Source organism: Cyanistes caeruleus, chromosome 35, assembly GCF_971803275.1.
Source record: "Cyanistes caeruleus chromosome 35, bCyaCae1.hap1.1, whole genome shotgun sequence".
NCBI lineage: Eukaryota > Metazoa > Chordata > Aves > Passeriformes > Paridae > Cyanistes > Cyanistes caeruleus.
Window position 1 is genome coordinate 1,141,930 of NC_141736.1, and position 13,988 is coordinate 1,155,917.

At 46.3% G+C, this 13,988-nt stretch overlaps 1 protein-coding gene across 15 annotated transcripts in view; it reads right to left on the reverse strand.

Annotated features, from left to right (window-relative positions):
• Window positions 1-13,988, reverse strand: part of ILF3 (interleukin enhancer binding factor 3) — a 48,068-nt gene that overhangs the window by 9,348 nt on the left and 24,732 nt on the right. For 8 of the 15 annotated variants that reach the window (XM_086871359.1, XM_086871354.1, XM_086871352.1 and 5 more), the window contains exons 13-16: window positions 11,584-11,754; window positions 8,359-8,496; window positions 4,827-5,003; window positions 3,349-3,505 (exon numbers count right to left, since the gene is read on the reverse strand). In XM_086871359.1, the coding sequence (XP_086727485.1) occupies window positions 3,349-3,505; window positions 4,827-5,003; window positions 8,359-8,496; window positions 11,584-11,754 (643 nt within the window). The remainder of the gene's footprint in view (window positions 1-3,348; window positions 3,506-4,826; window positions 5,004-8,358; window positions 8,497-11,583; window positions 11,755-13,988) is intronic. The other 7 variants (XM_086871360.1, XM_086871358.1, XM_086871349.1 and 4 more) reach the window with 1 other exon arrangement.

Here is a 13,988-nt window from a genome sequence, read left to right on the forward strand (position 1 = left end):
CTCGGATTTGGGGGTTCTGGAATTCCCAGAATTCATGGACACAATTCCAGAGGGGGATTTGATCCCTCACAGGAATTTTGGGGGGCTCTGGAACACCCAAACCCCACAGACACAATTCCAGAGGGGGATTTGATCCCTCAGAGGGATTTTGGGGGGCTCTGGAACACCCAAACCCCACAAACCCCACACCAGATTAGGGGGATTTGATCCCTCACAGGGATTTGGGGTCTCTGGAACACCCAAACCCCACAAACACCACACCAGATTAGGGGGATTTGATCCCTCACAGGAATTTTGGGGTCTCTGGAACACCCAGAATTCATGGACACAATTCCAGATTAGGGGGATTTGATCCCTCACAGTTATTTTGGGGAGCTCTGGAACACCCAGAATTCATGGACACAATTCCAGAGGGGGATTTGATCCCTCAGAGGAATTTGGGGGCTCTGGAATTCCCAGAATTCATGGACACAATGGGAGAGGGGGATTTGATCCCTCACAGGAATTTTGGGGTCTCTGGAACACCCAGAATTCATGGACACAATTCCAGATTAGGGGGATTTGATCCCTCAGAGGGATTTGGGGTCTCTGGAATTCCCAAAATTCATGGACACAATTCCAGATTAGGGGGATTTGATCCCTCACAGGGATTTGGGGGTTCTGGAATTCCCAGAATTCATGGACACAATTCCAGAGGGGGATTTGATCCCTCAGAGGGATTTGGGGAGCTCTGGAACACCCAAAATTCATGGACACAATTCCAGATTAGGGGGATTTGATCCCTCAGAGGGATTTGGGGAGCTCTGGAATTCCCAGAATTCATGGACACAATTCCAGAGGGGGATTTGATCCCTCACAGGAATTTTGGGGTCTCTGGAACACCCAAACCCCACAAACACCACACCAGATTAGGGGGATTTGATCCCTCACAGGGATTTGGGGGGCTCTGGAATACCCAGAATTCATGGACACAATTCCAGAGGGGGATTTGATCCCTCAGAGGGATTTTGGGGGGCTCTGGAATACCCAGAATTCATGGACACAATTCCAGATTAGGGGGATTTGATCCCTCTCAGGAATTTTGGGGGGCTCTGGAACACCCAAACCCCACAGACACAATTCCAGAGGGGGATTTGATCCCTCAGAGGGATTTGGGGGTTCTGGAATTCCCAGAATTCATGGACACAATTCCAGATTAGGGGGATTTGATCCCTCAGAGGGATTTGGGGGTTCTGGAATTCCCAGAATTCATGGACACGATGGGAGAGGGGGATTTGATCCCTGACAGGAATTTGGGGGGTCTGGAATTCCCAGAATTCATGGACACAATCCCAGAGGGGGATTTGATCCCTCACAGGGATCTGGGGAGCTCTGGAACACCCAAAACCCACAAACACCACACCAGATTAGGGGGATTTGATCCCTCAGAGGAATTTGGGGGTTCTGGAACACCCAGAATTCATGGACACAATTCCAGAGGGGGATTTGATCCCTCACAGGGATTTGGGGGGTCTGGAATTCCCAGAATTCATGGACACAATTCCAGATTAGGGGGATTTGATCCCACAGAGGGATTTGGGGGTTCTGGAATTCCCAGAATTCATGGACACAATCCCAGGGGGGGATTTGATCCCTCACAGGGATTTGGGGAGCTCTGGAATTCCCAGAACCCACGGACACAATTCCAGAGGGGGATTTGATCCCTCAGAGGGATTTGGGGAGCTCTGGAATTCCCAAAATTCATGGACACGATGGGAGAGGGGGATTTGATCCCTCAGAGGGATTTGGGGGGTTCTGGAATTCCCAGAATTCATGGACACAATTCCAGAGGGGGATTTGATCCCTCAGAGGGATTTGGGGGTTCTGGAATTCCCAGAATTCATGGACACAATTCCAGAGGGGGATTTGATCCCTCACAGGGATTTGGGGGGCTCTGGAATTCCCAGAATTCATGGACACAATTCCAGAGGGGGATTTGATCCCTCAGAGGGATTTGGGGGTTCTGGAATTCCCAAAATTCATGGACACAATTCCAGATTAGGGGGATTTGATCCCTCACAGGAATTTTGGGGTCTCTGGAATTCCCAGAACTCATGGACATGATGGGAGAGGGGGATTTGATCCCTCAGAGGGATTTGGGGAGTTCTGAATTCCCAGAATTCATGGACACAATCCCAGGGGGGGATTTGATCCCTCAGAGGGATTTGGGGGTTCTGGAATTCCCAGAATTCATGGACACAATTCCAGATTAGGGGGATTTGATCCCTCAGAGGAATTTTGGGGAGCTCTGGAATTCCCAGAATTCATGGACACAATTCCAGAGGGGGATTTGATCCCTCACAGGAATTTTGGGGTCTCTGGAACACCCAAACCCCACAAACCCCACACCAGATTAGGGGGATTTGATCCCTCAGAGGGATTTGGGGAGTTCTGAATTCCCAGAATTCATGGACACAATTCCAGATTAGGGGGATTTGATCCCTCAGAGGGATTTGGGGGTTCTGGAATTCCCAGAATTCATGGACACAATCCCAGAGGGGGATTTGATCCCTCACAGGAATTTGGGGGGCTCTGGAATTCCCAAAATTCATGGACACGATGGGAGAGGGGGATTTGATCCCTCAGAGGGATTTGGGGGTTCTGAATTCCCAGAATTCATGGACACAATTCCAGAGGGGGATTTGATCCCTCACAGGGATTTGGGGGTTCTGGAATTCCCAGAATTCATGGACATGATGGGAGAGGGGGATTTGATCCCTCAGAGGGATTTGGGGGGCTCTGGAACACCCAGAATTCATGGGCACAATTCCAGAGGGGGATTTGATCCCTCACAGGGATTTGGGGAGCTCTGGAATTCCCAGAATTCATGGACACAATTCCAGAGGGGGATTTGATCCCTCAGAGGGATTTGGGGGGTTCTGGAATTCCCAGAATTCATGGACACAATTCCAGAGGGGGATTTGATCCCTCAGAGGGATTTGGGGTCTCTGTAATTCCCAGAATTCATGGACACAATTCCAGATTAGGGGGATTTGATCCCTCAGAGGAATTTGGGGGCTCTGGAACACTCAGAATTCATGGACACAATTCCAGATTAGGGGGATTCATTCCATCACAGGAATTTTGGGGTCTCTGGAACACCCAAACCCCACAAACACCACACCAGATTAGGGGGATTTGATCCCTCACAGGAATTTTGGGGTATCTGAAACACCCAAACCCCACAACCACCACACCAGCTTACGGGTTCATCTCCCCCACAGAAAATTCTGGAATCTCCACGTGTCCAGGATCCCATCCCAGCAGGGAACACCCCAAAATGCCAGGGGGGGCTCTGCTCACCCTCACCTGTGTTCATGTAGCCGCCGTGGTTGCCCCCGAAGCCGCCCCGGCCTCTCCCGCGGCCCCGGATGTTTCCACCCCGGCCTCGACCCCTCATGTTGGGGGGCGGGGGGGCCTCGTTGTGCATGGGGCCTCCCCCCATCCCAAATCCTGGGTTGTGCTGCTGAGGGGACAAGGAAAAAAGGAGGGAGGTGTCACTTGGAGCTGGAATCAAGGATTTTCCTCCCCAAAAAAATAATCCCCAAAACGCGGGACGCCGCTTTCCCCCCCCGGGGTGGAGTCCAAACTCGGGAACCTCCAAATCCAGAGGATTTTTCCTGGAAAAAACTTGTGGGTTTTGTGTTTCCAAGATGTTTGCTCTGCTCCCAGGAAAGGATTTCTGCTCCCAGGAAAGGATCGTAGCCCAGAGCCAGTGGCCAGTGAGTGACACCCCAGAGTGAGACCCCAGGGCTTTTCCCACTCCAGACCAGTTCAAATCACTCTTTTCCCATTCCAGACCAGTTCCCATTGATCTTTCCCCATTCCAAACCAGTTCCAATCACTCTTTTCCCATTCCAGACCAGTTCCCATTGATCTTTTCCCATTCCAGACCAGTTCCAATCACTCTTTCCCCATTCCAGACCAGTTCCCATTGATCTTTTCCCACTCCAGACCAGTTCAAATCACTCTTTCCCCATTCCAGACCAGTTCCCATTGGTCTTTTCCAGCTCCAGACCAGTTCCCATTGGCCTTTTCCCATTCCAGACCAATTCCCATTGATCTTTCCCCATTCCAGACCAGTCCCCATTGATCTTTCCCCATTCCAGACCAGTTCAAATCACTCTCTTCCCATTCCAGACCAATTCCCATTGGCCTTTTCCCATTCCAGACCAGTCCCCATTGACCTTTTCCCAATCCAGACCAATTCCCATTGATCTTTTCCAGCTCCAGACCAATTCCCATTGATCTTTTCCCATTCCAAACCAGTTCCAATCACTCTTTTCCCACTCCAGACCAGTTCAAATCACTCTTTTCTCCCACTCCAGACCAGTTCAAATCACTCTTTTCTCCCACTCCAGACCAGTTCCCATTGGCCTTTTCCCATTCCAGACCAGTTCAAATCACTCTTTTCCCATTCCAGACCAATTCCCATTGACCTTTTCCATTCCAGACGAGTTCCCATTGACGTTTTCCACTCCAGACCAATTCCCATTGACCTTTTCCCACTCCAGACCATTTCCCATTCATCTTTTCCCATTCCAGACCAGTTCAAATCACTCTTTTCCCATTCCAGACCAATTCCCATTGACCTTTTCCATTCCAGACCAGTTCCCATTGATATTTTCCCACTCCACACCACTTCCAATCACTCTTTTCCCACTCCACACCGTTTCCAATCACTCTTTTCCCACTCCACACCGTTTCCAATCACTCTTTTCCCACTCCACACCACTTCCAATCACTTTCCCCACCCCAGAGCTGTGGGATTGGGGAATTTCACTCACTTTTACTGGGAATTTGGGGCCACCCCTGGCTGCAACGGGGGCTCTTTTCTTCTTGTTCTGCTCGATGGCAACGGGAGCATCAGGGAACAGCTTCTCCAGCGCGGCCAGCGCCGCGTAGGCTTTGGCCACCTTCTTGTTCGAGCCGGCGCCTTGGAACTTCTGCCCGTCCACCTCCACCTTGGGAAGGGATGGAAAAAATCGTTGGAAGTGGATAAAAGTCAGGAAAAGGTTGGAGAGCTCCAGGGAATCCCAGAGCTGGAATTCTGTCCCAGCCCATTAATGAGATTTAATTTGGGTTTCTCCCAACCCAAAAGTCAGGAAAAGATTGGAGAGCTCCAGGGAATCCCGGAGCTGGAAGGTTGTCCCTGCCCTTTAATGAGATTTAATTGTTTCTCCCAACCCAAAACTCTTGGATTTGATGATTTAAACTCTTGGGAAGGGATGGAACCCCACGTTGGAAGTGGATAAAAGTCAGGAAAAGGTTGGAGAGCTCCAGGGAATCCCAGAGCTGGAATTCTGTCCCTGCCCATTAATGAGATTTAATTGTTTCTTTCAACCCAAAACTCTTGGATTTGATGATTTAAACTCTTGGGAAGGGATGGAAAAACATGTTGGAAGTGGATAAAAGTCAGGAAAAGGTTGGAGAGCTCCAGGGAATCCCGGAGCTGGAATTGTCACAGCCCATTAATGAGATTTAATTGTTTCTTTCAACCCAAATCACTTGGATTTGATGATTTAAACTCTCGGGAAGGGATGGAAAAACACGTTGGAAGTGGATAAAAATCAGGAAAAGATTGGAGAGCTCCAGGGAATCCCGGAGCTGGAATTGTCACAGGTTGTCCTTGGCAATTAATGAGATTTAATTTGGGTTTTTCCCAACCCAAAACTCTTGGATTTGATTTAAACTCTTGGGAAGGGATGGAACCACACATTGGAAGTGGATAAAAGTCAGGAAAAGGTTGGAGAGCTCCAGGGAATCCCAGAGCTGGAATTCTGTCCCTGCCCATTAATGAGATTTAATTGTTTCTCCCAACCCAAATCACTTGGATTTGATTTAAACTCTTGGGAAGGGATGGAAAAACACGTTGGAAGTGGATAAAAATCAGGAAAAGGTTGGAGAGCTCCAGGGAATCCCAGAGCTGGAATTCTCACAGGCTGTCCTGGGCAATTAATGAGATTTAATTTGGGTTTTTCCCAACCAAATCACTTGGATTTGATTTAAACTCTTGGGAAGGGATGGAAAAAATCGTCGGAAGTGGATAAAAGTCAGGAAAAGGTTGGAGAGCTCCAGGGAATCCCAGAGCTGGAATTCTGTCCCTGCCCATTAATGAGATTTAATTGTTTCTCCCAACCCAAATCACTTGGATTTGATTTAAACTCTTGGGAAGGGATGGAACCCCACGTTGGAAGTGGATAAAAATCAGGAAAAGGTTGGAGAGCTCCAGGGAATCCCAGAGCTGGAATTGTCTCAGTCTATCCCTGCCCATTAATGAGATTTAATTTGGGTTTTTCCCAACCCAAAACTCTTGGATTTGATTTAAACTCTTGGGAAGGGATGGAAAAACACGTTGGAAGTGGATAAAAGTCAGGAAAAGGTTGGAGAGCTCCAGGGAATCCCAGAGCTGGAATTCTGTCCCAGCCCATTAATGAGATTTAATTTGGGTTTCTCCCAACCCAAAAGTCAGGAAAAGATTGGAGAGCTCCAGGGAATCCCGGAGCTGGAAGGTTGTCCCTGCCCTTTAATGAGATTTAATTGTTTCTCCCAACCCAAAACTCTTGGATTTGATGATTTAAACTCTTGGGAAGGGATGGAAAAACACGTTGGAAGTGGATAAAAATCAGGAAAAGATTGGAGAGCTCCAGGGAATCCCAGAGCTGGAATTGTCTCAGTCTATCCCTGCCCATTAATGAGATTTAATTTGGGTTTCTCCCAACCCAAACCACTTGGATTTGATGATTTAAACTCTTGGGAAGGGATGGAAAAACATGTTGGAAGTGGATAAAAGTCAGGAGAAGGTTGGAGAGCTCCAGGGAATCCCAGAGCTGGAATTCTGTCCCAGCCCATTAATGAGATTTAATTGTTTCTATCAACCCAAATCACTTGGATTTGATTTAAACTCTTAGGAAGGGATGGAAAAACATGTTGGAAGTGGATAAAAGTCAGGAAAAGGTTGCAGAGCTCCAGGGAATCCCAGAGCTGGAATTGTCACAGGCTGACCCTGCCCATTAATGAGATTTAATTTGGGTTTCTCCCAACCCAAAAGTCAGGAAAAGATTGGAGAGCTCCAGGGAATCCCGGAGCTGGAATTCTGTCCCAGTCCATTAATGAGATTTAATTGTTTCTCCCAACCCAAATCACTTGGATTTGATGATTTAAACTCTTGGGAATGGATGGAAAAAATCATTGGAAGTGGATAAAAATCAGTAAAAGATTGGAGAGCTCCAGGGAATCCCAGAGCTGGAATTCTGTCCCAGCCCATTAATGAGATTTAATTTGGGTTTTTCCCAACCCAAATCACTTGGATTTGATTTAAACTCTTGGGAAGGGATGGAAAAACACGTTGGAAGTGGATAAAAGTCAGGAAAAGATTGGAGAGCTCCAGGGAATCCCAGAGCTGGAATTGTCTCAGTCTATCCCTGCCCATTAATGAGATTTAATTTGGGTTTCTCCCAACCCAAAAGTCAGGAGAAGGTTGGAGAGCTCCAGGGAATCCCGGAGCTGGAATTCTGTCCCAGTCCATTAATGAGATTTAATTTGGGTTTCTCCCAACCCAAATCACTTGGATTTGATGATTTAAACTCTTGGGAAGGGATGGAAAAACATGTTGGAAGTGGATAAAAGTCAGGAGAAGATTGGAGAGCTCCAGGGAATCCCAGAGCTGGAATTGTCACAGCCCATTAATGAGATTTAATTTGGGTTTCTCCCAATCCAAAACTCTTGGATTTGATGATTTAAACTCTTGGGAAGGGATGGAAAAACACGTTGGAAGTGGATAAAAGTCAGGAAAAGGTTGGAGAGCTCCAGGGAATCCCGGAGCTGGAAGGTTGTCCCTGCCCTTTAATGAGATTTAAGTGTTTCTTTCAACCCAAACCATTTGGATTTGATGATTTAAACTCTTGGGAAGGGATGGAAAAACACGTTGGAAGTGGACAAAAGCCAGGAAAAGGTTGGAGAGCTCCAGGGAATCCCAGAGCTGGAATTGTCACAGGCTGTCCTGGGCAATTAATGAGATTTAATTTGGGTTTCTCCCAACCCAAATCACTTGGATTTGATGATTTAAACTCTTGGGAAGGGATGGAACCCCACGTTGGAAGTGGATAAAAGTCAGGAAAAGGTTGGAGAGCTCCAGGGAATCCCAGAGCTGGAATTCTATCCCAGCCCATTAATGAGATTTAATTTGGGTTTCTCCCAACCCAAATCACTTGGATTTGATGATTTAAACTCCCGGGAAGGGGTTGAGGTGATTTTCCAAGCTCTGGGATAGGGTTTGGACTGGGATCTGGAGCTCTGGGAAGCTCCGTGTCCCCTCACCTCCATGACAAATCTCTTGTCGTGGCTCCCGCCCGTCTCCGAGATCAGCTCGTACTTGAGGCCGCGCCGCTTCTCGTTCAGCTCCATCACCGGGTTCTTGCCGTGCTTCGTCAGGATTGGTCCCTGCTGCTTCACGTTCTGCGGGCACACGAGGGCTGCCTGAATCCCAAAAATCCCCCACGCCACACCCAGCCCCTTCCCAAACTTTCTGGGAGAGATCCACACCCAGCCCCTTCCCAAACCTTCTGGGAGAGAGCCACAAGGAGCCCCTTCCCAAACTTTCTGGGAGAGATCCACAAGGAGCCGCTTCCCAAACCTTCTGGGAGAGATCCACACCCAGCCCCTTCCCAAACTTTTCAAGGAGTTGCTTCCCAAACTTTTCAAGGAGCCACTTCCCAAACTTTTTGGGAGAGATCCACAAGGAGCCACTTTTTGGGAAGAGACCCTCAAGGAGGCACTTCCCAAACTTTTTGGGAGAACCTCAAGGAGTTGCTTCCCAAACTTTTAGGAGTGACCTTCAAGGAGCCGCTTCCCAAACTTTGGGAGAGACCCTCAAGGAGCCGCTTCCCAAAATTTTTGGTAAGAAACCCTCAAGGAGCCACTTCCCAGACTTCCCTCAAGGAGCCGCTTCCAAAACTTTTAGGGAGAGACCCTTGAGGAGCCACTTTTTGGGAGAGATCCTCAAGGAGCCGCTTCCCAAACTTTTCAAGGAGTCGCTTCCCAAACTTCTTGGGAAAAAATCCTCAAGGAGCCGCTTCCCAAACTTTTTGGGAGAGACCCTTGAGGAGCCACTTTCTGGGAGAGACCCCCAAGGAGGCACTTCCCAAAATTTTCAAGGAGCCGCTTCCCAAAATTTTTTGGAGAACCTCAAGGAGCTGCTTCCCAAAATTTTGGGAGAGACCCTTGAGGAGCCACTTTTTGGGAGAGACCCTCAAGGAGCCGCTTCCCAAATTTTTTGGGAGAGATCCACAAGGAGCCACTTTTTGGGAGAGACCCTCAAGGAGCCGCTTCCCAAAATTTTCAAGGAGCCGCTTCCCAAACTTTTTTGGAGAACCTCAAGGAGTTGCTTCCCAGACTTTGGAAGAGACCCCCAAGGAGCCGCTTCCCAAACTTTTTGGAAGAGACCCTCAAGGAGCCATTTCCAAAACTTTTTGGGAGAGACCCTTGAGGAGCCACTTTTTGGGAGAGACCCTCAAGGAGCCGCTTCCCAAACTTTTTGGTAAGAAACCCTCAAGGAGCCGCTTCCCAGATTTCCCTCAAGGAGCCGCTTCCCAAACTTTTTGGAAGAGACCCTCAAGGAGCTGCTTCCCAAAATTTTGGGAGAGACCCTTGAGGATCCACTTTTTGGGAGAGACCCTCAAGGAGTTGCTTCCCAAACTTTTAGGAGTGACCTTTAAGGAGCCGCTTCCCAAAATTTTTGGGAAGAAACCCTCAAGGAGCCACTTTTTGGGTGAGACCCCCAAGGAGCCGCTTCCCAAATATTTTGGGAAGAGACCCCCAAGGAGGCACTTCCCAAAATTTTAGGGAGAAACCCTCAAGGAGCCGCTTCCCAAACTTTTTGGGAAAAAACCCTAAAGGAGGCACCTCCCAAACTTTTTGGGAGAGACCCTCAAGGAGGCACTTCCCAAAATTTTTGGGGAGAGACCCTCAAGGAGGCACTTCCAAAACTTTTTGGGGAGAGACCCTCAAGGAGCCAATTTTTGGGGAGAGACCCTCAAGGAGCCCATTTTTGGGAGAGACCCTCAAGGAGGCACTTCCAAAACTTTTTTGGAAGAGACCCTCAAGGAGCCAATTTTTAGGTGACACCCTCAAGGAGCCGCTTCCTAAACTTTCTGTGGGATCCTCAAGGAGCCACTTCCCAAACTTTTGGGAGAGACCCCCAAGGAGCCACTTCCCAAATTTCCCTCAAGGAGCCACTTCCCAAAATTTTTGGGAAGAAACCCTCAAGGAGCCACTTCCAAAACTTTTTGGGAGAGACCCTCAAGGAGGCACTTCCAAAACTTCCCTCAAGGAGCCACTTTTTGGAAGAGACCCTCAAGGAGCCAATTTTTGGGAGAGACCCTCAAGGAGCCAATTTTTTGGGAGAGACCCTCAAGGAGCCAATTTTTGGGGAGAGACCCTCAAGGAGCCAATTTTTAGGTGACACCCTCAAGGAGCCGCTTCCCAAACTTTTTGGGAGAGACCCTCAAGGAGCCAATTTTTGGGAGAGACCCTCAAGGAGCTGCTTCCAAAACTTTTTGGGAGAGACTCTCAAGGAGGCACTTCCAAAACTTTTCGGGGAGAGACCCTCAAGGAGCCAATTTTTTGGGAGAGACCCTCGAGGAGCCAATTTTTGGGAGAGATTCTCAAGGAGCCGCTTCCCAAATTTTTTGGGAGAGACTCTCAAGGAGCAAATTTTTAGGTGACACCCTCAAGGAGCCGCTTCCCAAACTTTCTGTGGGATCCTCAAGGAGCCACTTCCCAAACTTTTTGGGAGAGACCCTCAAGGAGCCAATTTTTGGGAGAGACCCTCAAGGAGGCACTTCCAAAACTTTTTGGGAGAGACCCTCAAGGAGCCACTTCCAAAACTTCCCTCAAGGAGCCGCTTCCCAAAGTTTTTGGAAGAGACCCTTGAGGAGCCACTTTTTGGGAGAGACCCTTGAGGAGCCAATTTTTAGGTGACACCCTCAAGGAGCCGCTTCCTAAACTTTTTGGGAGAGACCCTCAAGGAGCCACTTCCCAAATTTCCCTCAAGGAGCCACTTCCCAAACTTTTTGGGAGAGACCCTCAAGGAGGCACCTCCCAAACTTTTTGGGGAGAGACCCTCAAGGAGCCAATTTTTTGGGAGAGACCCTCAAGGAGCCAATTTTTGGGAGAGATTCTCAAGGAGCCGCTTCCCAAATTTTTTGGGAGAGACCCTCAAGGAGCCAATTTTTAGGTGACACCCTCAAGGAGCCGCTTCCAAAACTTTTTGGGAGAGACCCTCAAGGAGCCAATTTTTTGGGAGAGACCCTCAAGGAGCCAATTTTTGGGAGAGACCCTCAAGGAGCCAATTTTTGGGAGAGACCATTGAGGAGCCGCTTCCCAAACTTTTTGGGAGAGACCCTCAAGGAGGCACCTCCCAAACTTTTTGGGAGAGACCCTCAAGGAGCCACTTCCACCTCCTGCTCCAGCCAGGAGCGATCCCACCACCAGCACCACCAGTGTCCCCTGCCCCGTGTCCCCTCCCCGTGTCCCCCCACCCACCTCGGGGGTCTGATCCGCCGTGGGCGAGGCCGCCGTGGGCGTCGACACCGTTTCCACCACGGGCGGAGGCGCCACCACCACCGGCTTCGTCTCCGTCTCCTCCGCCGACTCCTCGCCCTTCCCGGAGTCCTTTCCTTCCACTCCCGTGGGCAAACCCATGTCCTGCAGCACCTGGAGGGCAGCAGAGCCGCTTTCATTCCGGGAAAACCCCCCAGGAAAGCTGCGGCTCTCCCCGGCGCTCGGCGTCCCCGAATCCCCGGTGCTGCTCCCACCCCGTCTCGGTTAAAGGATTTTTGGGTTTGGGTTTTTTCTCCCTTTTGAAATGAAGATTGACCAGAGGGAGTTTTCTCTCCTTGGGTCGCAGTTGTTTATTTTGATCAGCGTTATGAGGTACAAGGAGCTGGGGGCACTGTGATGGAAATGGGTTAGAAATGGCTAAAATGGGTAAAAAAGATCTTTTTCAAGGTTTTTATGTGTGCACTATGATAGAAATGGGTAAAAAAGATCTTTTTCAAGGTTTTTATGTGTCTGTTTACCCAATTAACAGCTGCCAATTAAATGATTTTTATTATGAATAGAATGATCTCTGTGCTGCACTGTGGCATTTTTTACCCAATCACTTAAAACCCTAAATCTTCATCTTCTCTCCTGTTCTCTAAACTTTTTCACCCAAAGATTTAAAAAACTTCCTGATTTGCACATTTCCACTTTTCCTATCGAGCTCTGATGTTTGTTCTCAGGCATCGCCGTGAAAACGCGCTCGGGAATTTGGTGTTGGATGAAATTCAGGGTTTCCTTGAATCCTGGAACTAAATATTGAAATTCTCAAGAAATTGAATGATTATTAAATTATTAAATTTATTAATTAAATTGTTATTTTAAATTAAATTTAATTAAATTAATTAAATTATTTGCATTAATTACATTATTAATTAATTTATTAATTAAATTATTATTTTAAATTAAATAAATTAAATTATTTCAATTAATTACATTATTAATTTACCAATTAAATTATTAATTTAAACTAAATTCATTTAATAAACTTATTTAATTACATTATTAATTATATAAATTTATTAATTTATGAATTTAAATTAATTAATTGATTAACTATCAATTAATTAAATTTATTAATTAAATTATTGAATTAACTTAACTTAATTAATTACATTATTAATTAATTAAATTTATTAATTAATTATTAATTTAAATTAACTTAATTAATTTAATTACATTATTAAGTAATTAAATTCATTAATTAAATTATTAATTTAAATTAAATTAATTTAATTCATTTAATCATTTACATTATTAAGCAATTAAATTTATTAATTAAATTATTAATTTAAATTAAATCAATTTAATTCATTTATTTAATTACATTATTAAGTAATTAAATTTATTAAATTATTTAATTTCATTAATTTAATAAATTTATTTAATTACATTAAGTAATGAAATTTATTAATGAAATTATTAATTTAAATTAAATTAATTTAATTAATTAAATTTCTTAATTAATTAAATTTCTTAATTAAATTATTCCATTAATCAATAAATTTAATCAATCCTAGGAACAAGGGCACACACTCTGTATCTCAGCCCAGAGCTGCCGGAGCCATTTCTTAATTAAATTAATCAATAAATTTAATCAATCCTAGGAACAAGGGCACGCACTCTGTATCCCAGCCCGGAGCTCCTGGAGCTCCCGACGCTCCCGGAGCCGTTTCCCCGTTTTTAATTAAATTAATCAATAAATTTAATCAATCCTAGGAACAAGGGCACGCACTCTGTATCCCAGCCCGGAGCTCCCGGAGCCGTTTCTTAATTAAATTAATCAATAAATTTAATCAATCCTAGGAACAAGGGCACACACTGTGTATCCCAGCCCGGAGCTCCCGGAGCTCCCGGCGCTCCCGGAGCCGTTTCCCCGTTTTTAATTAAATTAATCAATAAATTTAATCAATAAATTAATTAATCAATAAATTTAATCAATCCTAGGAACAAGGGCACGCAGTGTGTATCCCAGCCCGGAGCTCCCGGAGCCGTTTCTTAATTAAATTAATCAATAAATTTAATCAATCCTAGGAACAAGGGCACACACTCTGTATCCCAGCCCGGAGCTCCTGGAGCCGTTTCCCCATTTCTTAATTAAATTAATCAATAAATTTAATCAATCCTAGGAACAAGGGCACGCACTCTGTATCTCAGCCCGGAGCTCCCGGAGCCGTTTCCCCGTTTCTTAATTAAATTAATCAATAAATTTAATCAATCCTAGGAACAAGGGCACGCAGTGTGTATCTCAGCCACCGACACCAGCCTGGATTAATTAATCAATAAATTTAATCAATCCTAGAAACAAGGGCACGCACTCTGTATCTCAGCCCGGAGCTCCCGGAGCT